The sequence below is a fragment of the Monodon monoceros genome, unplaced genomic scaffold (assembly GCF_005190385.1).
Source record: "Monodon monoceros isolate NGI ecotype Baffin Bay Population unplaced genomic scaffold, NGI_Narwhal_1 Super_Scaffold_22, whole genome shotgun sequence".
Lineage (NCBI taxonomy): Eukaryota > Metazoa > Chordata > Mammalia > Artiodactyla > Monodontidae > Monodon > Monodon monoceros.
Genome location: NW_021703779.1, coordinates 100,848,907 through 100,876,141, shown reverse-complemented (window position 1 = coordinate 100,876,141; position 27,235 = coordinate 100,848,907). Strand labels below are relative to the sequence as shown.

Genomic DNA, 27,235 nt, shown 5'->3' with positions numbered 1-27,235 from the left:
GGAGTGGCTGGGCCCATGAGCCATGGCCGCTGAGCCTGTGCATCCGGAGCCTGTGCTCTGCAACAGGAGAGGCCACAACGGTGAGAGGCCCGCGTACCGCAAAAAAAAAAAAAAAAAGAATTAGATAGATCTCCATGTACTATCATGAAAAGATCTCCAATGTATATTAGGTTTAAAAAGCAAATTGTAGAACTTCATGTACAGTAATGATACCATTTTTTAAAAAGACAGTAAAGCTTATTTGTATAAATATATATGTACATAAATGCTGAGGAAGGCTGTGCACCAAACTTAACAGTGAAGGGACACTTCCACTTTTTATCCTATGTTCTTCTATATTGTTTTTGTATTTTTTTTTTACAAAAATGTGTTTGTGTGTCATTTGTATAAGTAAACAAAACCGAAAGGTAACCATTAATAGAATATAAATAGTTCATAGAACTTCCCAGCCACTAATAGTTAAAAAAAAAAAGGAAATTCAGTCAGTCCAGCAAAAGTAAGGAAGGGGGAAAAGAAACAACAAGAAAGTGTGATAATTAGAATTTTTTTAAAATGACGGGAATATGTACATCCATATACAGTTGTCCCTTGGTATCCACGGTGGATTGGTTCCAGGACCCCCTCGCCCCACCCCCTCCCCCTCCCTCTCCCTCCCCCTCCCCCCTCCCGCCACCTCCCCCCTTCCCCCCTCCCCCTTGCCCTCACGTCCCCCCCACCCCCTGCAGGAATAACAAAATACCTGATGTTCAAGTCCCTTACCTGAAATGGTATAGTACATTCCACCCTCCAGATCCACTGATGCAGAACTGGTGGATACAGAAGGCTAAATGTACTATGCTGCCCATAAAAATGGTGAGGTAAATCTATGAATACTGACACGGAAAGATGTCCATGATATAATATTAAGCGAAATAAAAGTCACAGAACAATTCACACAGTGTGAACTATTTTTTTAAAAAAGCAAAAACTCTGTATATAGCTAACTATATAGAAAAAGATCTTTAATTAGCAAACTGTTAACTGAGGTTACCTTTGGGGATTGGGGGGAGCTGTCACCTCATTTTATAGTCAAAGGTTGTTGAGACCTGGACATCTCTAAATGTACAGCTGACCATATTACTCCCTTCACTGCTTGAAGCCCTTCAGTGGGTTACCCATGACCTAATGGAGTGAATCCAAACTCTGGAGCATGCCGTACAAAGTTCGTCATGATCTGAACCCTGCCTGTCTTCGTCTCCTGCCATCCTCCCTGTAGGCCTATTGCACATCAGTCACACAGCATGGTCATGCTTGCATTTGCTTAAATGGGCCATGATTTTCCTCATACTTCCATGTCTTTGTACACATTGTTCCCTTTTTCAGGTAACCTGTAGATTTCCAGATCTCACCATCCTGATACTACAAATTAAGTTCAGATTTGTATAATTAGTGTACAAATAACAATTCCAAGCCCCATCTTGTGGACCATGGGAAGTCTATTCTTCCACCAGGTTGGAGGGCGATTCCTCTAGCTCCTGAGTAATTTCAGGGAATCCAGGAGAAATGCTTAAATGTTCCAAAAATCAGTCCTAGTTGTCGTTTTCCATCTCTTCCAGGTATTCATTCTCCAAACTGCTATGCTCTAGCGTTCAACTGATCACCACTTGCTGTCTTTATACTTAAACTTTTTTTTATTATATAATTTTAATATATACATAAGAATATGTGTGACATGTAATTTATGGAGCATAATAATAAAACAAAAATCCAAGAACCCATCATCAGCTTAAGAACTAGAACACTACCAATGCTTTTGAATCTATCTAAATTCTCCCTCTTTGGTTCCCCTAAAGCAGTCCCCTATCATGGATTTTGTGTTTATTATTTCCCTTCTATATTTTAAGTTTTATCACATTATATATCCATGAGTTTTCCTACCTTTGAGCTTTACAAAAAATTACCAAATTGTATGTATGTATTCTGTGATTTGCTTTTCTCATGTAACATTATTTCTGTGATTTATGCATGTAACTGCAATTTATTTTTCAATGCTGTGTAGTATTTTCTTGTGTGAATATACCACATTTAGTCATTCTGTCGAAGAATATTCTCTTGCCATTCTTTGAAGTCTGTGTCAAAGGTGATGCAGACTAGGAACAGAAAATCCTTAGTGTGTTTTGAATCACTTCGTCCTTTGTGCCACCACTAAACATTCTCCATGTATCTTTTTTTAGCACTTAGCATATTTAAGAGCAAGGGTCAGCAATTTTTTTTTCTGTAAACGACTAGGTAGGAAATATTTTACGCTCTGCGGGCCATATGGTCTGTTGCAGCTACTGAACTCTGTTGTTTTAGCACAAAAGCAGCCACAGAAAATATGTAGATGAATGAGTATGGCAGTGTTCCAATAAAACGTTCTTTATAAAGATAGGCAGCTGGCTGAGTTTGGTCCACAGGCCATTATTTCCCAAACCCTGCTCTAGTTCGTCTGAATTCCTGTAGCATTGTCCAATATTGTGGTCATACGTGCATCTGTATCATCTCATTTCTTTCTCGTTATCTTATTTCCCATGCCTCATCACCCCCTCCTCCTGCCCTTTGTGATTCTGAGTTCCTATATCTAATGATGAGCCCAACTTGTCCAATTCCTGAACCAGTGTGGCTCAAAGCAAGAATTATTATCAGTAGCCACAGCTCCAACAGCAAGTAGGGTATAGAAGTAAGGCTCAGTGCTAAGAGGCCTAGGAATTGCTGTACCAGATTTGAGACTGGGATGCTGCCTTGATTTCTGTCCTGAGCACTCCAGGGTTTCTGGTTAAGACTGAAACTACTCCTGAGAACTAGTCTCCTTGCAATTTCCTGAATATGCCTTATTCTCTCTCACCTTCAGGATTTAACTGTGCTCCCCATTTTCCTTTTTTGTGCCCCCCCATCCTTCCCACTCCCCTTTCCTGGCTAATTCCCACTTACCCTCTGGGATTTAAATTTACTTTCTGTGGAAGCTATTCTTAACTCCCCACCCCTACCCTTTCTCCACCCCACCACACCCTACCTTCCTAGGCTGTGCAGGTGTCTCTCCTCTGTGTTCCTATTACCAGCCTTTATCTGCTCTGCCCTGTAGTTGTATGCCTCGCCCACTAGGCCAGTTGAGAACTGTTTGAGGGCAAGGATTGTCTTTGTATACTCAGTGACTGGATCATAATGGGTCCTCGGGCAAGGTTTGTTCAGTGTTTGCCTGGATTTGGCTAGGAGGAGCTGGATTCAACCTTTGGTGAAGATCAGCCACTGGCTGAGGGTCCAGCCAGGGAATGGACTGATTTTCTATAACCAAACTGCCACTCTCTCTTTGAAGGTACATTGCTTGGTGCTGTGTGCTGTGTGCTTGATGATGGCCTGAACTAAATCCAAGCTTGGGCTCCTTTTGGGCACTGTGATTTGGCTCATCTCCATAAAGGAGTTGTTTCATTATTCCTCATTTTTTCCTCCTGGTGAGTGGGGCTCTGAACGTTTTTTCCTAACTTGTCTATTACTTGAAACATTTTTATGGCATGTCTCCTTACTAAATTATAAACTATGGGAAGTACTGTATTTGGAGTTAGAGAAAAGCTGGGTTTGGTTTAAGTCTGTGCTTTGTGACTTTGGCAAGTCATTTTAACCTCCTGCCCTGAGCATGTTTCTCATCTGTAAAATGGGGATGGCACTTGACCTATTTCACAGTGTGGTTATGAGGATAAAATAAGATTGTGTGTGAAAGTGCTTTGAAAAACTGTAAAATCAACTGCAAATGGAATTTTGTATTAGTTCTGTATTCCCTTATGACATCTGTAGTCCCTTATGACATCTAGCACCATGCCTTGCCCAGAGTAGTTTGCTCAATACATTTTTGCTGAATGACCAAATGAATTGGCAAGAGAGATAATGCTATCTGTGGGAATAAAGAACATTTAATAGAATCAGGAAAAACAGATCATTTGGCAATAGAAACATCCATATGGTGAGTGATAATTCAAAAGTTGGGCATTTATGGATAGCTCCAAACCTACATTCCCAATGTCTGCTCTTTGTTTTGCTTATTTAAAAAATTTAAATTTTCTTTTAACATGATTTTGGCAGCTGAGATAAGCTGTCAAATTTGACTTGATGCTAAATATGCAGTCCTCTCAAAGCAGGGTTGGCCCCAGGCAATACTGTGAGGTCAGCAAAATGTACTCTCAGAAATCTTTCCTCCCTTGATGGTAACTGTCCTCCCCTACCCACATTGCAGTGCCTACACATAGTTCTGTTTACCTCCAGGCACTTAGGACTTTTGTATTATCCTTTGTTCCCAAGAAGCATTCACCTAAAAGGGTCAGGAACTAAGTCTTCCTGGCTAATTTGCATTTGAAAAAAGGATTCCTAGAGAAGGCGGCTATTTTTATCAAAAAGAATGAATAAATAATTGTGAAATTTCAGGCATTAAAAGGAATACAAAGGCTTATCAGCCTCATTCAAATCACAGTGGTACTTATTTCACGTACAGTTGTGGCCTCAACCCTGGAGTTATGTAGAATCACCCAGAGAGCTTCTTAAAAAAACTGATAATTGAGGCCCTACTTACTGAGATTCTAATTCCGTTGGACTAGGTGCAGACCTGGGCAAAGGTGTTTTTTTAAAAACTCCCCAGGCAATTCTGTTGTGCAGTTAGAGTTGGGAACCTCTGATTTAAACCTAAATTGTCCCTGCTCTTAAGAAAAGCTGAAGCCATTGGAAGATCAAACCTTAAAGCAGGGTGGGGGTGGAAGGGCTGTGAGAGTCATTGATAAAGTGAGCAGAAGTTTAAAAATAGGCCCAGCAACTCCATAAGAAGCAAGTGCTTGGCAGCACCAAAGGAAGAAGTAATCTGTGACTGATCTGTCCCCCACTCCCAAACCCCCAGGGGAAACTGCCTGCCCCTAACTGTTGCTCCTTAAAAATCTACTTTCCAGATGGTTCACAGGTTATAACAGTAGATAAAATCTCTTGAGATAAGGAGATAAGTACTCTAATGGTAGATGTACCCAAGTCAGTAAATATTCAGTTGATGAGATAACTTTACATAGAAATGATTTTGTTAAAAACATGAGATCTGTGTCATTTATTTACATTTTACTGAACACCATAGGTTCAGCATTTGTTATTAAATTCCTTGCTTTATAAAGCAACTCCAGGATGGACAAAGGGTGAATTCACATTGTGTAGCTGGATCATCGTTGCTTAAGCTTTGGCCTTGGTCATCCCCTATCAGTCCTTTGCTACTGATAGCATAACAAAACCCTTATTATGATATGTTTACTATGTCACCACTGCTAGGTCTGACTCCTCTGTATTTCCCTCCTTCAGAGATGGTCCTTCCAAAAAGTGGGTAGAGAACGTGCTTTTACCCAGCAGTTGTCTTTTCTGGACGCGTTCTTAATGCTTGCTGCGGGAACATCTTTCTGAGCAAGCAGTTATCTCCTATTTTTAAGGAAGATCCCACCCATGGATAACAAGGCTTCAAGGAGTGAGTATTCACTGACAAACCCCTCCTCAGAGATGTCTGGAGAAGACCCCAAACCACGCACCCAGGGGAATCTCCATGATCAAAAAAGGGAAACTGGTTACACTCTGCCTTTTTAGAGAGATGCCTATAAAAATAGGGGAATGGACATTAGATAGTCCTCTGTGTTTATTTGTATCTCTTCCTTTATGCATATACTTACCTTTATAAATAGCTACAGATTTATTTATTTACTTGATTAAAAGAAGGCCAATAATAACTGTACCTCATCTGGCAGCATTGTAAAGTTTTATTAATGTTTCTAAGATATGAGTTGAACTCACCAGATGAAAGATTCTGTATATGGAATATGTTAAGTGCCCAATCGGGTTTAGTGTGATAATGGCCATAATTGTATGGTGTCCTACATTGCACGACTTGATTATTGTGGTTTCATTGAGTTAACCTTGAAAAGTGTATTTTAATGCTGAGAATGTCTTTAATGTTGGTTGGCAAACATTTGGATATATAGAATATAAGCTTATGTTTTAGTTAGCCCCAATTAGTCGATTCTTGATGTAAAAGATGTTTTACAAAGCAATGTGGGTTTTTCTTCCTTTTAAATTGGTCCGAAGTTCCAAAAAGACACAGTCCTGGTCTTCATACATCACATAGTAATATCTAAGTTGGTTTGTGCCACAAAATGTAAATGTTAAATTTAAAAAATTACATAAATTACGTGTCCATATTAAGATGTGCTAAATATGTGAGAATTGACCTGGCACAAAATAAATTAAGACTGTAAAATGTTAAAAGGAAGATTTTTTTAATTAATTAATTAATTTATATAAATTTATTTAGTTATTTTATTTTTGGCTGAGTTGGGTCTTTATTGCTGCGCACGGGCTTTCTCTAGTTGTGGTGAGCAGGGGTTACTCTTCGTTGCGGTGCAGCCTTCTCAATGTGGTGGCTTCTCTTGTTGTGGAGCACGGGATCTAGGGCGTGCGGGCTTCAGTCGTTGTGGCGCACAGGCTTAGCTGCTCTGTGGCATATGGCATCTTCCTGGACCAGGGCTCGAACCCGTGTCCCCTGCATCGGCAGGCGGATTCTTAACCACTGCACCACCAGGGAAGTCCTCAAAAGGAAGATTTTTATTAACCACTAAGAAAAAAAAGAAAAAATATTTTCCTATGAAACTCACTTAAGGATATTTCATGGAAAACTTAACTAGTAGGTTAGACTACTGGGTCATTCAAAGTGAGCTAGAGCTCAAGAGTCAGCTCTGTGCTTTTAGAGCTAACATGTAATGTGGAAGACTGAAGGGCTTAGATAACCGTGTCAGATTGGGAGCTATGATTACTACCACGTAGTTGAATATTAACAGGATTCAGCTATCCTGTATGTTAGTATAAAAGTTTATCTTTGTATGGCACTAATTTTTGTAATTTTTAAAATAGCTAGCACTTCCATACACCCTTCTGAGGAATATAATTACATGAATTAGAACAAGGCCTACTTTTTTTTTTCTTTTTTTTGGTCTTGAAAAGTCCCTGGTTAAAATACAAATCCTCCTAGAAAGGGTACCACTTTGGGCCATTATCAGCTGGCCCATCCATACACCCTTCTAAGGAATATAAGTACATGAATTAGAACGACCTTTATCATTGTCCTGAAAAGTAGCCAGTTAATCCTCCCTTATGAAGACATGGCATTATTTTATTCTCATTCAATGAAATACTCAATTCAGTAAGTATTTACTCTGAATTTACACAGTTGTTCAGCACCGTGTGAAATGTGAGACAGAATAAAAGAGGGTTTAATATTTTCGGATATCTTCCCTGGCCTTAAGAGTTTACAGTCTCATTTTGGACAGAAACAACAACACGGTTCATTCGAAACAGGTAGGAGTCCATCTCCCCCCTTTGAGGCCTCTTATCTCTCTTCTCTGTGGCCCTGGGGCCTTAGTTCCATTAGAGCCTTGCTTTCAGCCTGTTGTCATCAAACAGCACAAAGCTGATAGTGGCCCAAGTTGGTGCCTTTTCTAGGAGGATTTGCTTTTTAACCAAGGACTTTTCAAGAAAATAAAAAGTGGACCTGTGTAAACAAAATTAAGAAAACTGATTTATTCTTAGGGTTCTGATTTGTCTATCTCAAACTATACAATACAAACTGCTTTTACTCCATCCATAATCCTGTCACTACCCTGCTTTTAAAAGCCCAGTTTGGTCTCCATACCATCTACCCTACCCTACAGGGTAGACTCCAAAATTTTTGGCTTCATGTTCCAGGCATCCTTGAGCCTCATTTTTCTTACTTTCAACCAGACATACTACTTTTCAGCCTCACTGCACTTTCCATTTTTCCATAAACAGGCCAGGCCCTTTCACGACTCCCTGCTTTGCCCCTGTTTCCACTGCCCAGGATGCCTTTCACCATCTCTCCTCTTGTCTTTTTGGAAACTTCCTCTTTGAGACCCAGCATAAACCTCAATTCCTCTGTGAAGCTCTTCCTGACTATTCCAGAATTCTCTCAAATGTCTTGTTTCACCTGTTGCCGCAGCACTTTGTACGTTGGTTATAGTACTGTTATAGAAATTAGTTTTGAGACTCTTCTCCCTCTGGCTTCTTGATGGCAGGACCTGGTATAGTGTCTGGCATACAGTCTTTCAGTGCATGCTCCTTGAATGTTTCCGCAGTTAGAAAAATCAACAGGTTGGCAAATTTAGTTTTATTTGACATTGTGTTCTCCTACATCCCCTCCCCCCCAATACCCTCAGGTTAAATAAAAACTCCCAACAGGGGATTTACACGGTTTATTGTTGCTAATTTAACCAAATTTAGAGGTATGTTCTTAGGATTACTTCGTTTTAAAATTTGCACTCATGTACTATATTGGTAGAAAAGATTGACTTTTGCCAATATGTCCTAAAACGTCTTGAGACAAAACGTATGAACCAGGATTTGGTAAAAGAAGTGGCTCTGTTTAGTCTGTAAATTACTGAGTTAATGATTGATGGGGCTTGGGGTTGGTCCTGGGAATTGTGTTAGGGAGAAGTGTTAGTTACCTTCCTGTTTCTTGGCCTTAAAATGCACCCTTAAATCGGCCTTCCCTGGTGGGACAGTGGTTAAGAATCCGCCTGCCAATGCAGGGGACACTGGTTCGAGCCCTGGTCTGGGAAGATCCCACATGCCATGGAGTAATTAAGCCCGTGCCATGGAGCAACTAAGCCCGTGCACCACAACTACTGACCCTGTGCTCTAGAGCCCGTGAGCCACAACTACTGAACCCGCGTGCCTAGAGCCCGTGCTCCGCAACAAGAGAAGCCACCGTCAAGACCCAACGCAACCAAAAAATAAATTAATTTAAAAAAAAAAGAATGCACCCTTAACTCTAGCCAGCCATCTTAGAAAATGCTCCTGGTAGGAAGGTAAAAGGATTTGCAACTACATTACTGAGAAAGGTATCAAAACACTCAGTATTGGGTCAGCTGTGTCCTTGACATAAAAGAGAAACAATTTATAGCTCAACCGAATGAAAAACTCATTTTTCTTTCTATATAAGTTCTTTTCCTTTTCCTTTCCTATCTTAACATCATGACATTCCTCCCTAGCATTAGGCATAATGGCATGATTCTATTTTCCTCCATTTCGGGTTACTCCTCTCGCCTTGCAACCCCTCCTTATTCCTTTATCGCTTTCAAAGTTTCCATTCTCCGTTCCCTTACTTTTACTCCCTCCCTCTTTTTTCCCAGCTAGCTCACCCCGCCCCTCACCGTCACCACCTTCCCTCCCCTTCAGGCTCCTTCCCGCTCCTTCTCCCGCCACCACCCCTCCCTGCCCGCCTCGCGTTCAGGAAGCTCCAATCAGGAGCTCCGAAGGTGTCTCGAAGGCCCGCCCCCTCCTCCCATTCCACTTCTCTGCCCCCCCCTTCTCCCTCCCCCACCCCACCCCCACTCAAGTCCTGCGGACCTGGGGGCTTCGGGATCTGGGCGCTATGAAAAGTGTCTGCTCAGTCACTTCCGGTAAGGGCGTTGCGGCGCGAAGCTTCCCGCGGGACCGTTTAGGAGGGGGTGGAAGTAACCGGTGGGCCGGGGGAGGAGAGTGCTGCCTGGGAAGGGGAGCGGGAGAGGGAGGCGGAGGGAGAGCAAGCGCGAGCGTCTCGGGTGCCTCAGCGGCCCCTTTCCCGCCGCCTCGCCACAAGCCAGCTCCCCCGCCCCCCGGCCGCCTGCAGTGCTGCTCTCCACCCCCCACTCTCGCGGACTAACACCGCCCCTCCCTCGCCGCCGCGTGACCGGAAGTGGCGCCATCTTTAGCTTCTTGTGCTATTGACAATAACAAGCTCCGGTTCTCTCCCCCTCCCCCCTCCCCCCAACCACGGCATCTCCCCTCCCAGAGAGAGGGAGAAAAGGAGGAGGAGCTGCAGCCTCACAGACTTACTGAGTCGCTCCTGCAGAAAGGGGGGAGAGAGACCGAAAAGCAGGGGAGGGGGACGGCACGGCCGTTTACCTGTCTGCCTCCTCATTCGCTCTCCCCCCTTGTTCTGCTCACTCCTGGTGTCAGCCTATCCTCCTTCCCAAACCCTCCCATTCCCCCGGTGGAGCCCCCCCTTCACTTTCCTTCTCGTCCTCTGTGTTTCTCCTCTCTTTCTTCCCTTCCCCCTCTAGCATTGCCACCTTTTCTCCTACACGCACTCAGGCATATAAACGTAGGTTTTTGATGCTCGTCTGCCTGTTGACCCCGCTATTTTCATGTTTCCAACAGGTTTTTCTTCCCCCAATCCCTCAGCTGCTGCTGCTGCTGCTCAGGAGGTCAGATCTGCCACTGATGGTAATACCAGCACCACTCCGCCCACCTCTGCCAAGAAGAGAAAGTTAAACAGCAGCAGCAGCAGCGGCAGTAACAGTAGTAACGAGAGAGAAGACTTTGATTCCACCTCTCCCTCCTCTTCCACTCCTTTACAACCCAGGGATTCGGCATCCCCTTCAACCTCGTCCTTCTCCTGCCTGGGGGTTTCAGTGGCTGCTCCCAGCCACGTACCGATACAGAAGAAGCTGCGTTTTGAAGACACCCTGGAGTTTGTAGGGTTTGATGCGAAGATGGCTGAGGAATCCTCCTCCTCCTCCTCCTCATCTTCACCAACTGCTGCAACATCTCAGCAGCAGCAACTTAAAAATAAGAGTATATTAATCTCTTCTGTGGCTTCGGTGCATCACGCAAACGGCCTAGCCAAATCTTCTACCACCGTCTCTAGCTTTGCTAACAGCAAGCCTGGCTCTGCTAAGAAGTTAGTGATCAAGAATTTTAAAGGTAACCAAGGCCAAAATCCATAATCACCTAAGGATTTGACACTTGAGTGGTCACGTGCTCTATTTCTGTTAATATATTAAACAGTATAGAGGTGGCCTAATGTTTTATGCATAATCAATGAGGTGGAGGGAGGTCCCTTTTGGGTGGAGGGTTCATTTTCCGGGGTGGTTAGTATCCTTGTGCTGAAGCAGACACCAGGTGTTTCTGTGCAGTATTTTGAGGTCTGTCTCAGCCTATTGTATCTAATCTGTTATGCCTTATAACACTGACAGTCGATATGATTGATCCGGATTTTACAGGTGAGAAATTTGTATTCTAAAAAGGTTTATTTATTTCAGGTGCATAGTGAACCTTGGCACTGCTGGGATTTTTATTTTTATCCTTCAGTAGGCCACGTTATCTAGTCCCTAGAAATGCAGGTAGGACTAGTGATTTTTTTCATGTTCAAAGAAGACTTATAGTTAGATTTATAATGTTGAATACTACACTCTTGAAACTCATTGTGGAAGCAATAGTTGGAGAAAAGTATTTATGATCTCTTCATTTCTTTCCAAAGGTAGGGTTTGGAAGTGAAAATACTGTGTATACACAGTAGTAACTCTGTGTACCACTAGTCTAAAGATAGGAACAATTACTACATCTTTTTTTTTAATCACTGAAATGGGTCTTAAAGTACTGACCTGCAACTTTTACGAAAATTTGTTCATTTCAAGTTTTTGAGATACGTGCTTGAGAGTACTGTGAATGCATTGATGCAAATGTAAAATCAACAATTTTTTTAAATGTAATTGAGCTGAATTACTTTTTAATCTCTTGAGTGTGTTTCTGTTTCTCTGACTTTTTCGACACTCTTAACTGGCAAGTAGTGGATGCTAGAATGTTTATTAAATGGGCAAGTAAAATGAATGAACTAAAGTAATATTTACCAGAACAGTGCCTTGTGGCTAAATATTAGTATTGAGAAAATTAGATTCTCCATGCTTGTATTTTCAACATTAGTGTGGAAATCAGTAATATGCTCTATTTTGTTTTAAGCAGAGTATAGTGTTGTTTATTTTTAACCTTTTCTTTTTTCTATCACTCCTCTCCCACCTCCAGGCTCTCAAGGGTTGTAATCTTTCTGATTTAATAGTAGACTTTTCTGAAGTAAATATGAATTGTAGTTGACTAATTTGTTCACTGTTTTATTTAAAATATATCAATTTAATACCCAAGGATTTTTTAAAGAGATGAGCTATGACCCTAATTGCATTTGTATACCGGTTTCAGAGATTTTGTTTGGGTTTTTTTCTCCCCCTCCCAAAATAAAAACACATTATTAAGGTATCTGGATGTTTTAATTTAAAAAAGCCTCATTGCTGGTCAGTGAAGTTTAAAGCCTGGATTAAGATGTACCTTTCCATTCTGAAAGTGCTACATAGGTTCTGGAGTTGTTTGGATGTTTTAATTTTTTAATATTTTACTCTGCTCATAAATGCAGTTTAAATCAAAACATGAATTAAGATGTTTCTCTCCATTCCTGTAGATGCTACATAAATAAGGGGGTCAAACAGATCTGAGTTAGAATCCCAGTTTTACCATTGACTAGCTATGGTGACCTTGGGCAAGCCTTACTAAATGAGTCTTCCAGCCTCAGTTGCCAAATAAGGATAATAATACTTTCCTTATGACATTATTAGGAAAATTAAGATGTTTATAAAGTACCTTGTACATGGTAGGCACTCAGTATTTTACATTTCAGGTACAAAATTCATGTTGACTTTGGTTTACACATGATGGAATAGGATCAGGATTGTTAATTTTTTGTTTGTCATTCTTGAATTTTTATTTTTTGAAGCAATTCAGTCAATAGCAGGAAAAACCCCTCACCTTCAGTTTTAATAGGTGAGTCAAAATGACTTACACAGTATTCTGGCATTTCAAATTTTATTCTTTATACTAAGCCTAAATATAATGGTTACTTTAATAGTTAGATATAATACTTATAACAATTTACCCTTAAAGAGCAGTAATACTAGTATTTTGTGAGTCTTTTCATTACTATATCCTACATATTATTCTGATTATCAACCTTTTACATATCATCTAGATAAGCCTAAATTACCAGAAAACTACACAGATGAAACATGGCAGAAACTGAAAGAAGCAGTGGAAGCTATCCAGAATAGTACTTCGATTAAGTACAATTTAGAAGAACTCTATCAGGTATGTATTAACTTGGATTACCAGATTTGGTTAGCGTAAATTGAGGTGAAATGTATATGGATTTTACTTTCTGAAATGGGTGCTTATGTAGATTTTTGGTTCCCTTCTAATTACAATTTCTTGATTAATATATGCGCTCTGTTTTATAATCAGACCATATGTTCTGACATAAACTATGGGTACAGTCTTATTGGTATAAATTGGGCTTATCGTGGACCCTTCTAATTAGGATTTACAGTTAGGAGTACCTAGCTGTAATAAGTTTGACCTATAATAGAATCCTATAGCCTGGATCCCAAATACTTCTTGCTAAGTGGTGTTACCTATATAGGAAAGCCCTCAAGAAACGCAGATATTCTCCATATACTTTATTCTACGTCTTTGCTGTTAGCATACTTTTGCCATTTCTTTCTCTTGTTCTTTATGTTTGTCTTTTCTCCTGGTCTACAAGACATACCTTAGCCCAGAAGTGATCAGCAGGTTGTAGTTCAGCAACTTGGTCTGAGGTTCAGGTTTGTTTCTTTTGCTTAACAAATGGATCTGTATTTGAAGTGTTGAACGTAAATATACAATTAAGGGCAATTCCTGATTTAGACTTCTTGCTACCAAGATACTTTGACCTACTGTATTTTTGCCACAACCAATTCAAGAAGTTACTTTCCATTATAGAGTCAGCAGTTTCATATTAAAAAAAAAATCCAATGGCTTGAGTTTTTGTATTGATGAGTACTTTGTAAGAAATTATGTTGGTTCAGTTTATCAGAATTCGTAGTTTTCATCTATTCATTTTAGTTGTAGAGATAGTTTGGTGATGGACAAACAGTGGATTAGGAGTCAAAAGACAAAGGGATCTAGGTTTGGCTCTATTACCCTTGTGGTCTTGGGCAAGGTACTAAACATCTCTCAGCTTCTGTTTCCTCCTTTGTAAATGGGGGAAGAACTCCTGCTCTATCTACCTCACAGCGTTGCTTATAAGACTCATAAGATGTTTGTGAAAAACACCTTGAAGCACTACGATAGAAATATAAGTTGATGTTATCACTACTTAAACTTTTTCATAAGGCACAGTATGACTTTTTCACTTGTAATAGGTCAATTGAGATCACCAGTTTCTGTTGCTGTTTAAATTTAATGCGTCAATGCATGCCAAACAGAACGGTGCCGAATACATAGTAATGATGCTGTGTAATATTATAAGCATTATAATGCTATGTAAGTGTCAGGTAGTAGTCAGTAGTAGTACTAAGGTATTAAGGATAAGCCCACCTCATTTGGCTATGTTGGTATATTGCACATGTGGCTCCTGAGTTGTACAGTAATAAAAGTTGAATGACAGTTGGAAAGGCCTTAAGCAATTATGTGGTCCAGTATCTTTTCTTTGTATAGTGTATGTGACAGCCTACAAAGTAGGATTATCTCATTTAAGCATTATAGAAACCCTTTGTGAAGTAGATAAGGTAGTAGTTATCATCCCTATTCTATTGATGAGGAAATGGAGTCTCAGGGACTCCAAAGTCTAGAGTCGTGTATTGGCAGAGCAGGGGACTTAAACCGAGATGCCCAAGTTTTTAGTCCAGTGCACTTTCACTAATACACCACAGCACTTCACATACCTCTGTAGTGCAGTGTTTGAAGCAAATAGTCTTACTTTAGGAAAAGAAACTTTGTCATCAAAGAAGGTAATTTTGTGGGGCTTCCCTGGTGGCGCAGTGGTTAAGAATCCGCCTGCGAGCGCAGGGGACACGCGTTTTTTTTTTTTAAGACAGTTGGGTCTTCTTACTTTTTTAAAAATAATTAATTAATTTATTTATTTATTTTTGGCTGTGTTGGGTCTTTGTTTCTGTGCAAGGGCTTTCTCTAGTTGTGGCAAGCGGGGGCCACTCTTCATCGTGGTGCGCGGGCCTCTCACTATCGTGGCCTCTCTTGTTGCAGAGAGCAGGCTCAGTAGTTGTGGCTCACGGGCCTAGTTGCTCCGCGGCATGTGGGATCTTCCCAAACCAGGGCTCGAACCTGTGTCCCCTGCATTGGCAGGCAGATTCTCAACCACTGCCCCACCAGGGAAACCCGGGGGACACGGGTTTGAGCCCTGGTCCAGGAAGATCCCACATGCCGCAGAGCGGCTAAGCCCGTGCGCCACAACTACTGAGCCTGCGCTCTAGATCCCACGAGCCACAACTACTGAGACCCCATGCCACAACTACTGAAGCTCGTGTGCTTGATCCCATGCTACGCAACGGAAGAGGCCACAGCAATGAGAGGCCCACGCACTGCAGCGAAGAGTAGTCCCCACTCGCTGCAACTAGGAAGAAGCCTGCACGCAGCAATGAAGACCCAACGCAGCCAAAAATAAATAAATAAATTTAAAAAAAGAAGGTAATTTTTTTCATTCGTGCTTGTATATGGTGTTTCTTTGGATTTGCTGGCATACAGCATCTTTAATTTCAGTAATGTGTTACTTTACATATTTCATATTTCTGACATTTAAAAAAAATTATTTATTTACTTATTTATTTGGTTGCTCCAGGTCTTAGTTGCGGCAGGCAAGCTCCCTAGTTGCGGCTCACGGGCTCTTTAGTTGTGGCATGCTAACTCTTAGTTTCAGCACGCTTGTGGGATCTAGTTCCCTGACCAGGGATCAAACCTGGGCCCCCTGCATTGGGAACTCAGAGTCTTAACTGCTGCACCAACAGGGAAGTCCCCATATTTATAACATATTGATTGTAGTTGCTAATGAACCCTATTTACTTTACCTTGAATATTTTTCTAGAGCTTTTGGGTTAAAAAAATATTTTTCCTGGTAAGTTGATTCTGTTAAATCCCTTTGTGTTTCAAGAGCTCATAGCTCACATTTTTTGTTTTTCCTTTATTGTACTTCAGAATTCTTTACCTGCTGTTGTTCAGTTGCATTTCTTTAGCCTAAAGTCAGTGTTACAACTTTTCACTCTTTGCATTTTTCATAATACTTTCCTACTTCTGTAATAATAAATTCAAAAGCATTTGTTTCTAGCTCTTTTGCTGTTTTTGACCTTAATTTTATAAATGCTCCTTGGGATTGTTCTCAGAAAGATTATTTTGAGGTGTTCAAGTTCAAAAAAGAGGATAAAAGGATAAAGGGAGTAAAATTATTTCATACCATCTGGATTTCAGGTGCTTGTTGGATTTTTAAACAGGTTGAAATGTAATTTAAAAGTACTCTTCTAAAATTGAAACAATATAGAAGTATGTAGTGTACCAAACAAAAGTTCTCCAAACTCCTCAGCACACACACCCCACCCCCGTCCCTGAAGTAAACACTTACTTGGCATATGTCTATGCAGAACTTTTTTCTATGAATGAAAGACCATTTTGCTTTAAGGCTTAAGCATGGAAGTCTTCCCTAGTGTGGATTGCATATACTACCTCGTAAGTTTTTAATTTCTAGAAAAGAACGTGCTGTTCTGAGTATATTTGCAATAAGTAAACGTTGTGTTTTAAAAGTGATTTAAAGTGTGACTTGTACCTGAGTTTAAAAATTATCTTTCCGGGCTTCCCTGGTGGTGCAGTGGTTGGGAGTCTGCCTGCCACTGCGGGGGGCGCGGGTTCGTGCCCCGGTCCTGGAGGATCCCGCGTTGCCGCGGAGCGGCTGGGCCCGTGGGCCATGGCCGCTGGGCCTGCGCGTCCAGAGCCTGTGCTCCGCGCGGCGGGAGGGGCCACGGCGGTGAGGGGCCCCGGTACCGCAAAAAAAAAAAAATTATCTTTGCTCCACAACCTTGAAATCCTGTTAAGAGTGAGGCAGTGGTTCATGTTGTTTTGGTTTGGGTTTTTTTTGTTTGTTTGCTTGTTTGTTTTTGATTGACTACAGATAGGAGTATGGTTAAATGCACTGACTTGAGTTGTTCAGCCTGCCTTAGATTTGAGATCTGCCACTCATGATAACTTTGGGTGAGTTACTTCTCTAAGCCTTGGTTTCCTCATTTGCAAAATGGGGAGACTACCTATATGGCAGGGTTGTTCAGTTGTAAATAAAATACTGCAAAAACGTACTTACTACACTGCCTGCTGTATGTCCGTGTCATCAGTGATGATGATGATAAATAGTATGAGTCTTTAAAAAAGGTATCTTTAAGATTATGTTTTATTATACATCTCTAAAGCCACACATGTTTTTAAATTCTAAATCCACACTGGGCCAGAACAGCTGGCTGATAAATAGATTACATCCCAGATATGCATCAGAAAACATCATTAGCCAAAGTGAAAAAATAATAGAAAAAGAGAACTCTCTAGGAACAGTGTCCCTCTGCACTGCTCAAGAATGTGTCTTGTTTTTATATGTAGTATCTTAATAGTTGGCATCTTGGTTTTGGTGTGTGACTTTTTTACTAAGTGATATTTTAAGTAATGGGATTATTTTCCTCATGTTCTCAGCCTTGTGTGAATAGCTGTGCAGTGTTTTTAAATCAGCTACCTTTTTTGGAGCTGGCTGGTTTCTGTATGAGTGTTACATTTATTCTTAGTATAAATTTTTAGCTATTATCTTTGAAGGTAAGCTTAGTCCATACTTCAATTCTGATGAAAATAATTTCATCATTAATAATGAGAACTCTTGTTTGGTTAGCTTTTTGTGAAATAAATTTTAAATAATGGAGCCTTTCAATTAATGATTCATTCATCAAGTACATGACCGCAAGACTGGAAGCAAATAGTGCATCCATCTGAGTATAGGTTATTTTCCATTGTAAAATCGGGTTTCTTAAGCAGTCAGTGGAGAGCAGGTAGTAGATTCTTAGCAGAGGTGACAAGCTATTATATTCTATGTTGATGACTAGGTATTATGTTCTGTAAGTTTAACCTTTGATGTGTTTAAGCTAAGTCTGTCACGTTACTATTACTCCTGTTTTTACTGAATTGTTAATACTATCCCTGCTATTTATCCAAACTACAAATTCTTAGTCCTTGATAATTTGTCTTATTTAAGCTCTTTTTACTAGATGTAAAAAGAGAAATAATTTAGGTTTCATTGTTCGGCTTCCTTTCTGCAAATTCTTAGTTTTTGATATATTTTGATTATCTTATTTTAGGCATTTTTACTAGATGTAAAAAGAGAAATAATTTAGGTTTCATTGTTCGGCTTCCTTTCTGAAAATTCTTAGCTTTTGATGTATTTTGATTATCTTATTTTAGGCATTTTTACTAGATGTAAAAAGACATAATTTTGAGTTTTATTGTTGTATCAGTTGTTGAAAAGTTTTGTGGTATGCTTTTCTTTCTCTCTTTAAACATTATGGTTTGAAAAATAAGCCCCAGCCTGTTAGGCCAGTGACCAAAGTTCAGCACCCTGGTGGGAATTTAATTTCTTAAGTGTCTGTTGTTGCTAAATCAGAAAATTTTCCAGATTTCCTCCCTTACCATTTATTTTTGCATCTTTGTATTTTTATCCTTATTTTAATCCTCTTCATTTTTTTATTCTAGTCTTCTTACCCTCATTTCCACTCTTTTCCTCGTCCCAAATGCAAGCTTATGTGCCTTTGCTGTTTCTAAATCTTATATTCTGCAAATTTCAGGAACTATAGTTTTGCATTTCATTTGCTACACGTTTATATTTTCTTAGGAGTTTTTTTTTTCTTCAGACAAACATGTGTTTGATGCAATGTATGAATTTTGGAGGGAAGGGGCTGGGATTTAGAGGAATAAAAGTTAAAACCTTATTAGAATGTTTTTATCTTATATCCAACTACCTGCAAAAAGGATTTAAGGCAGCATATTTAACCAGTAGTGATTGGGAGCTTAAGTAGAAAGATAGTTTTATTTAAGAGACTTATAGAATTATCCAGAATGTTTAATACAAATAGTTATCTGTGAAACAAGGTTATATTAGTAATAATTATACCAGATCAAACTTCTAGGGATTTCCAGAGTGTTTACTGAAATGTAAAATGATACATGTCTAAAAGTGCTTTTCAAAGGTCTGGAATAAAATAGAGTTTATCTCAAGCTCCTCAGTAGTGATTTAACACTTATTCATGTTTCTATCCCAGCACCTAACAGGACAGAGTACTTAGTAAACACCCCATTCTTGTTGAATCAGTGACTGTGTGACTGCTTACTGTGTGCAAAGCTGGACAAATGCCATGGGCATATAGAGATCACTTAGTCCTTGCCCCTAAGGTGCTTATATTCTAGTAGGCTCATGAAATTAGTAGTTTGTGACCAGCATTTTTAAAAAAAGGTAAAATAGAAAATATCGGAGTACATCACACATAGTAATGGTAAGTACAGTTTCATGAAGATTTTGTTTCAATTACATAAATTTTATGTATAATGGATTGTGACATAAAATGTATTTCTTACTGTGGCTTGTCAAAAACTTTTGGAAGCCACTGTTTTAGGCACACATGATTGCTCCAAACAAACCTTGCTTGAAAGTGAGCAAAGCAGAGTATTTAGATCACGAGGTGTATGGAAGATTATAGACAGACATGAGAGTAAAATAATGGTACTATTGAGCCTTGAATGCCGTGCTAAAAAGTATGGTGGTGGGGAAGATAGGGTTTTATTGGGGGAGGCAAGTACTTAAGTTTTTTTAATAGTTAGAATATTCATCTGGTTCAAAGCCCCAAAAGTATTACAGACATGTAGTAAAGTTTCACTTCCACTCCATCTTCCAACCCTGCTCCCCCAGCTAATAACCCTCTTGACAAACATAATTGGGTGTATCATTCCAGAAATGGTTCATGTGTGTAAAAACAACTGTGTGGAGGTTTTTATTTTGCGGTACGCGGGCCTCTCACTGTTGTGGCCTCTCCCGTTGCAGAGCACAGGCCCAGTGGCCACGGCCCACGGGCCCAGCCGCTTTGCGGCACACGGGATCCCCCCGGACCGGGGCACGAACCCGCGTCCCCTGCATTGGCAGGCGGACTCTCAACCACTGCGCCACCAGGGAAGCCCTGTGTGGAGGTTTTTTTAATTAATTTTCTTTCTTTTTTTTAATTTACATAAATGATAGTAGACCATGCACCATACCATTCAGTCCTTTGTATTTTTTTATACCACTTATGGGATTTCTCCATAAATGGTACCTGAAGAGCTTGATGGAAAAGTTCTTAAGGAACGGAAATTACTAGATCTGGTCTATATGTTAAGCAGTCAAGGCTAAATTAGAGAAGCAGGATGTTCTCTTCCATCTTGACCTTCAAAACTCACCTTAGATCTTCCTGCCTTTCCCTTTCCTTCTGTTGTTGCTTCTCGTATCTTAAACCATTCTCCAGCTAAACACAGCTGAAGCTGTATGCATATGAAGACCAGCTTAATTCTCTTATTTCTCACTATTCCCATAAGCTCTTTATCTATTTCCCACTGGGTCTTTGGGACTCCACCTCTTTACTTGTGCTCCGGAAGCCTTTCCTGACTTGCCTCTGCCCTAAAGATTGGGTTAGGGACCTCACCTCTATCTTATCCCCATCATAGCACCCAACACAGTATCTTGTAATTATATGTTTTCTGACCAGTTTTCTCCTTACGCTGTAAGCCCCTTCTGTGTGCAGGACACATTGCTAGTTATAGGTACATTAGGGGTTTTTTTTGTTTGTTTGTTTTTTGGGTTTTGGGGTTTTTTTGCGGTCCGTGGGCCTCTCACTGCTGTGGCCTCTTCCGTTGCGGAGCACAGGCTCTGGACGCACCGGCTCAGCGGCCATGGCTCATGGGCCCAGCTGCTCCGCGGCATGTGGGATCTTCCCGGACTGGGGCATGAACCCGTGTCCCCTGCATCGGCAGGTGGACTCTCAACCACTGCGCCACCAGGGAAGCCCTACATTAGTTTTTTGAATATTTACTATATTCACCTGGTTCAACGCCCAAAAAGTATTAAAGAACATATAGGTACATGAGCACATGGTCTCTTTCTGTCATTAAGGAGAGTTGGGGGACAGGATATACACATTAAGAGATACAATATTGACTCAGGGACAAGTCAGTGTGGTATGATCGGTGATAGTGCCAAATGAGTCACTGGTAGCCAAGGCAATTAAGGAAAGCTTATGGGAAGAAGTGGAACCTAGCTGAGTAGTAAGGGAATATGGTATCTTGTGTAAGAAAATAAATAGATGCGATGAGAACTAATATATGGAAGAAAGAGTAACACAGCAGAAGGGAATGGTGAAGGAGGACTCGGAAAAGTACTGCAGGTGGGAAATGTGGAGAAGGTGAAATACAAAGACAGAATCTAAGCAGGAAAACGAGAAATGCTGAGAAAATTAGTCACTCAAAAGGAGCACCAAGATACAATGAGAAGACTACTAAAGGAGGAAGAAAGAGAGTCCATAGAGGACTAATGTGAACCAGTCAGGCACATGAAATAAACATAAACACACACTTAGGCATTTGTGGCCTAACCCAAGGCCCCATGGAAAGGGGTGGCCAGCAGAGACTTAGCCTTCTTATTCCTCCTTAGCTGCTATATCTAAGTGGTCTGCTGTTTCCTGGTAAGGTGTAGTGCCTTTCCTCCTTTGGTATAAGTGGTTTCCTTTAAGCTTTATTTTCATTTGCTAGTTTATTTGCTGGACGTGCATGCTGGGAATATGACTTCCAGCTACATATTTATAAAATTCCACTCCAACCAAGAGGACTTGGATGGTCCCTTAGAGTCAATTTTAATGGAATTTTTGCCTTGTGTTGTGGTGAGAAAAAAATCCTGGTGTTATACTTAAGTCATTAATAGTTGAAATTGTAGATTATATCAGAGTTCATCCAAAGAGTTTTACCATGCCTGTTGTATTAAATTTGAAAGTCTTTTGATGCACATAAGAAGAAACTCACTGAAATCTCAAGTTTGTCCTTTTGGGATCTGAGTATAAAAGACCAATTCAACTATTAGAATGAAGTAAAAATTCAGTATTTCTTTCGTAATTAATGTTTATCCCATTGTGCAAATTTTAAAACCTCTATTTAAATATTCTTAAGCTGCAATGTTGGAGAAAAATCCCTGTGTATAATTATATCATACTCATTATAATACTGCTTGCAATAAATTCTGCATTGCTCTGTTCAGGAAAACCAAAGAAAGTATAAATAAATTTTATTTCAGTGGTGGTTGGACCACCCAGCCCATCTAATAAACAATTGGTGAAATTATTTTCAAACTCAAAATGGAATTCTGCTTATGAAAACAATTAACATTTTTAAGAACAAGACAGAATTTATATGTAGCAGTTGTTACAAATTGGTCTTCACAAGGTGAGAATTTGGCTTGATTCCCTCCATCCTTAACCTGTACTGCCACAATAAATGTATTAATTTGTGTGTGTGTGTGGGGTTGGTATAGTACACTGGTTATGAAAAATGTTCACTACCCATGTTGATATTTTGCTATTTTACCTTGTGTTTTATTTTAATTAATTAATTAATTAATTAATTTACGGTACGCGGGCCTCTCACTGTTGTGGCCTCTCCCGTTGCAGAGCACAGGCTCCAGACGCGCAGGCTCAGCGGCCGCGGCTCACGGGCCCAGCCGCTCTGCGGCATGTGGGATCTTCCCGGACCGGGGCACGAACCCGTGTCCCCTGCATCGGCAGGCGGACTCTCAACCACTGTGCCACCAGGGAAGCCCTTACCTTGTGTTTTAAATGGACGAATAATCCTTTTTAATAAGCCGACATGGTAGAAATAACAAATAATAGGAATTTGATGTAAATAATCAAGAAATCTCCCCTCCCCTCCCCATTCACTCCGTAAGAAAGTATGTGTTTAATTTTGCAGGCTGTGGAAAATCTCTGTTCTTACAAGATTTCTGCAAACTTGTACAAACAGCTGAGACAGATTTGTGAAGATCACATCAAAGCACAAATTCATCAGTTCAGAGAATATCCTTTTAAAAACAAAAAACCTTGTATTTTCATCTATCCCTCCCTCTCTGTCCCTCACTTTTAAACCCAGCTTGAAATGGAATGCCTGTGTTTTGTAGATTTATTTTTTGTTCATCTTGCCTCTAGAGTAAGAAGATGCAAAATTCGACTTTTTATCTCTAATTAGGGTCCAAATCTACATTGTACTATTAATGTAAATAAATAAAATGTCTTTATGTCTTTACTCTTTTTGAGGAAAGATAATTGGGAAATAATAAACTGAAAACCCAATGCTCAGTTATGTCTAAGACTTGTTTTTTGTTGTTTTGGCCTAGTGGCTTTCAGGATCTTAGTTCCCTGACGAGGGATTGAACCTGTGCCCCCTGCAGTGGAAGTGCAGAGTCTTAACCACTGGACCTCCAGGGAAGTCCCTAAGACTTGTTTTTTTTTGTTGTTTGTTTCGTTTTTTTCAAAGACAGTTTTTGGTTTGGTTTGGTTTGTTTTTTTTTTTTTTTTTTTGCTGCTTTGGGTCTTCGTTGCTGCGTGCGGGCTTTCTCTAGTTGTGGTGAGCGGGGGCTACTCTTCATTGTGGTGCTCGGGCTTCTCATTGCGGTGGCTTCTCTTGTTGCGGAGCATGGACTCTAGGCGTGCACACTTCAGTAGTTGTGGCACGCAGGCTCTAGAGCACAGGCTCAGTAGTTGTGGTGCATGGGCTTAGTTGCTCCATGGCATGTGGGATCTTCCCGGAGTGGAGCAGGGATCCAACCCGTGTCACCTGCATTGGCAGGTGGATTCTTTTTTTTTACATCTTTATTGGAGTATAATTGCTTTACAATGGTGTGTTAGTTTCTGCTTTGTAACAAAGTGAATCAGTTATACATATGCATATGTTCCCATATCTCTTCCCTCTTGCGTCTCCCTCCCTCCCTCCCACCCTCCCTATCCCACCCCTCCAGGCGGTCACAAAGCACCGAGCTGATCTTCCTGTGCTAGGAGCTGATCTCCCTGTGCTAGGCGGCTGCTTCCCACTAGCTATCTACCTTAGTTTGGTAGTGTATATTTGTCCATGCCTCTCTTTTGCTTTGTCACAGCTTACCCTTCCCCCTCCCCATATCCTCAAGTCCATTCTCTAGTAGGTCTGTGTCTTTATTCCTGTCTTACCCCTAGGTTCTTCATGACATTTTTTTTCTTAAATTCCATATGTAAGTGTTGGCATACGGTATTTGTCTTTCTCTTTCTGACTTACTTCACTCTTAACCATTATGCCACCAGGGAAGTCCCACTAAGACTTGTTTTTGGAGGTATTTTTTTTTTAGTGGGATCTAACATGTTTTTACAGTTTAAGAAGTAGCATTTTGTTTCATAATTAAGTGCTGTTTAGTTTCATTTAGTACCTAGGGCATTCCGTATTTAAGACAAATGTGCTCTTACGTTGCATATTATTACTTGTACTAAGCGCTTTTAAAATATCCTTAACGTATATCTCACGGATTCATTGGATAGTGTTCTTTTTCTAAAGAAGATCGATAGATGTTGGCAGAACCATTGCAGACAGATGGTAAGATGGAAAAAGCATTACATTTCAGCTAAATATTGTAGTTAAAATAAGTTTCTTCAAATACAGGAATGCTAGTTTTAAAAGCTTTGCAATGGGGGGACTGAAACTAATTTTGGTTGAGTTTTCTATTTTGAAACTGCAAGTTACAGGTAAACCAGTATTTTAGAATGACTTGCACCTTAGGATCATTTTTATTTTTGTAACACTTAAGCAAAAGGTATTTATCTCATTAAAAAAGTTACATTTTGCCTGTCAGTCTTGATGGCTATCCCACTCGCTATTTGGTTACTTGTGAAGGTGCCTGATGGTTCTGCGTTTTAGATTATTCAGATCACAACCTTTTCCTTTTTCCCTAATCTGGTATTATTTTAAACCTTATATTCTGCAAATTAAAAATCTTAAAATCCATCCCACCCACCCAAAATTCCACGTATACAATTTAAGGCAGTTTCACCCTGAGGACTGTTGCTGAGGAAAAATTGTATGCCCCTTTATTCTGTTTTTATTTTTAGTTGCTTCTCAGATTGCAAAGAAGTCATAGACCATTTTAAGTGTCTTTTTTTTTTCTGGAAACTACAGCAAGAATTAACGTTTATTAATGGTTTAATAAAAATGGTGTGGGCATATTCTCAGGTAGATGTGTTTATCTGTATGTTTGATCCTAGTAGTCTGGTATATATACAAGTAAACCCTGCAATCTTATTTTATAAAATATTTCAGCTTCACAAAATATAAAAAGTTGTTTGATTTCTTTTTTTCATTGGCAGATCATGATCAGGAGCATTTTTTTGTTTCTGGATAGGACTTACGTTCTTCAAAATTCAATGCTACCCTCCATTTGGTAAGGATACCAGAAAAAAAATTATGAAAAGATTTGTAACAAATCATAGTCAGATCTTAATTACACTGATAGAAGAGAGTGATACTGTGAATATTCTCCTAAAAACTCATATTTGGCTTCTAGACTTCTGTTTATAGCAGTTTTACCTTGTTAATTATGTTTTGTCTCTGCTAATATTGGAGATAGCTAACATTCCCTGGGCATATAATAACTTATGAAGAAGTTTCTTTGTTAGCCAAGGGGATTAAAGTTTGCTCTGGATTGTCTGAGTGTGCATCATTTTGTTGCTGATCAAGATTTCACTCTATCTTTTAACATTATTGTGGAAAATTCCATGTATACACAAAAACAGAAGAGTATAATGAGCTCTTCCCCCCATCATGTGCCTAGCATCTACCTACAGCAATTATCAGAGTTTACTGATTTTTGAGTACTGAAGCCAGATGACAAATGAGCAATTAAGCCTTCATTACCAGTACAGTGAAGACCATTTTATAGCTTTGAACTAATTTTGCCTCTTGATTTGACCAAGGAAGAAATCCACCAAAGAAAATAATACAGTAAAACTTAGTTATGGAGGAAGATGGGAATTTAGCTTCAGTTTTCATTAAAGACAAAATGAGTTTCCTGTATGCTTTAATCTAATAATGTTATTTAAAATTAAATGTGTGGATTTTATACTTTTACAATTGCTGCTTCAAAGCCTGGAACCCTAACTAACATGTGGTGAGAAGTTAAGCCTCTCCAGAAGTGGTATTGTCATCAATTAATTTAAATTATATATATTTTTTATTTTAGGGATATGGGACTGGAGTTATTTAGGGCTCATATTATAAGTGATCAAAAAGTCCAGAATAAGACAATTGATGGCATTCTTCTTTTGATTGAGAGGGAAAGGAATGGTGAAGCGATTGACAGAAGTTTACTGAGAAGCCTTTTAAGCATGCTCTCTGATTTGCAAGTAAGTCAACTACTTCACTTACTTACAGAGCTGATTGCTATCCCTAATTTGATGTTTAAAAAGCAAGCTCAGGGAAATTCCCTGGCGGTCCAGTGGTTAGGACTCCACGCTCTCACTGCTGAGGGCCCAGGCTGGATCCCTGGTTGCGGAACTAAGATCCCACAAGCCGCGAGGCATGGCCAAAAAATAAAAACCAAACTCATAGTGCTGTTCCCATTAAGGGCATTCAATAAACATTTATTGGATAATTGAACTCCTTTATTTTGTTATCCCTTCCCAGATTTATCAGGATTCTTTTGAACAACGATTTTTGGAAGAAACTAACCGACTTTACGCAGCCGAAGGCCAAAAATTAATGCAGGAAAGAGAGGTATTTAAAAATCATGATTAATAAATCCACTGTGTCTCACAATAGACCCTACTTTATTGAACATAAGCTGCCCTTTGCATTTATCTTCCCAACATTATGCTGCTTTTCTCTCACTTAGGTGCTCCTTTCTTTTCTCTCTTCTTAAAGGCCAGAATTCTGGATCATAAACTCTACCTATAATTTTACATATGATTCAACCCTGTCACATTTGACAGGGCTGCTCCCAGGATCTTTTGGAGTTGACATTTTCTGAATGATTTATGGGGAGGAAAACAATAATATAAAAAACTATCTTTGTAGGTTCCTGAATATCTTCATCATGTTAACAAACGTCTAGAAGAAGAAGCAGACAGACTTATTACTTACTTAGATCAGACCACCCAGTAAGTATTACATGCTCAGCCTAATAGCCTTAACCTGTGTTGTTGAATCACTTAAGACACTTTGGGCATCCCCAAACATGTTAGTAACTGTTTTCAGGTATCTTGAGTCTTTAACAATTGCTTTCATAATGCAACCTTCGAGTTGTTATTTCCCCTACTTAATTAGATTTAATCAAGGATTTGATAATTGGTTGTATGTGTTTAGGATGTAATTAAAAAATAGCATTACAAGCTGATGTGATCTTTGAAATCTTCAGGCTGATTAAAATTCAGTGGGTGTTCATAGGAGAAAGTATTTCTGTGCTTTCCTAAATATTACC

General features: G+C 39.8%; 1 protein-coding gene across 3 annotated transcripts in view; it reads left to right on the top strand.

Annotated features, from left to right (window-relative positions):
* Positions 1-5,342: 5,342 nt before the first annotated feature.
* Positions 5,343-27,235, top strand: part of CUL4B (cullin 4B) — a 38,622-nt gene continuing 16,729 nt past the window's right edge. The window contains exons 1-9 of one of the 3 annotated variants that reach the window (XM_029241216.1): positions 5,343-5,497; positions 10,234-10,779; positions 12,869-12,984; positions 22,717-22,820; positions 24,291-24,360; positions 25,128-25,201; positions 26,000-26,162; positions 26,443-26,532; positions 26,833-26,915. In XM_029241216.1, the coding sequence (XP_029097049.1) occupies positions 5,476-5,497; positions 10,234-10,779; positions 12,869-12,984; positions 22,717-22,820; positions 24,291-24,360; positions 25,128-25,201; positions 26,000-26,162; positions 26,443-26,532; positions 26,833-26,915 (1,268 nt within the window). In that variant the 5' untranslated portion in view covers positions 5,343-5,475. Of the gene's footprint in view, positions 5,498-9,436; positions 9,495-10,233; positions 10,780-12,868; positions 12,985-22,716; positions 22,821-24,290; positions 24,361-25,127; positions 25,202-25,999; positions 26,163-26,442; positions 26,533-26,832; positions 26,916-27,235 lie in introns of those variants that run through there. The other 2 variants (XM_029241217.1, XM_029241215.1) reach the window with 2 other exon arrangements.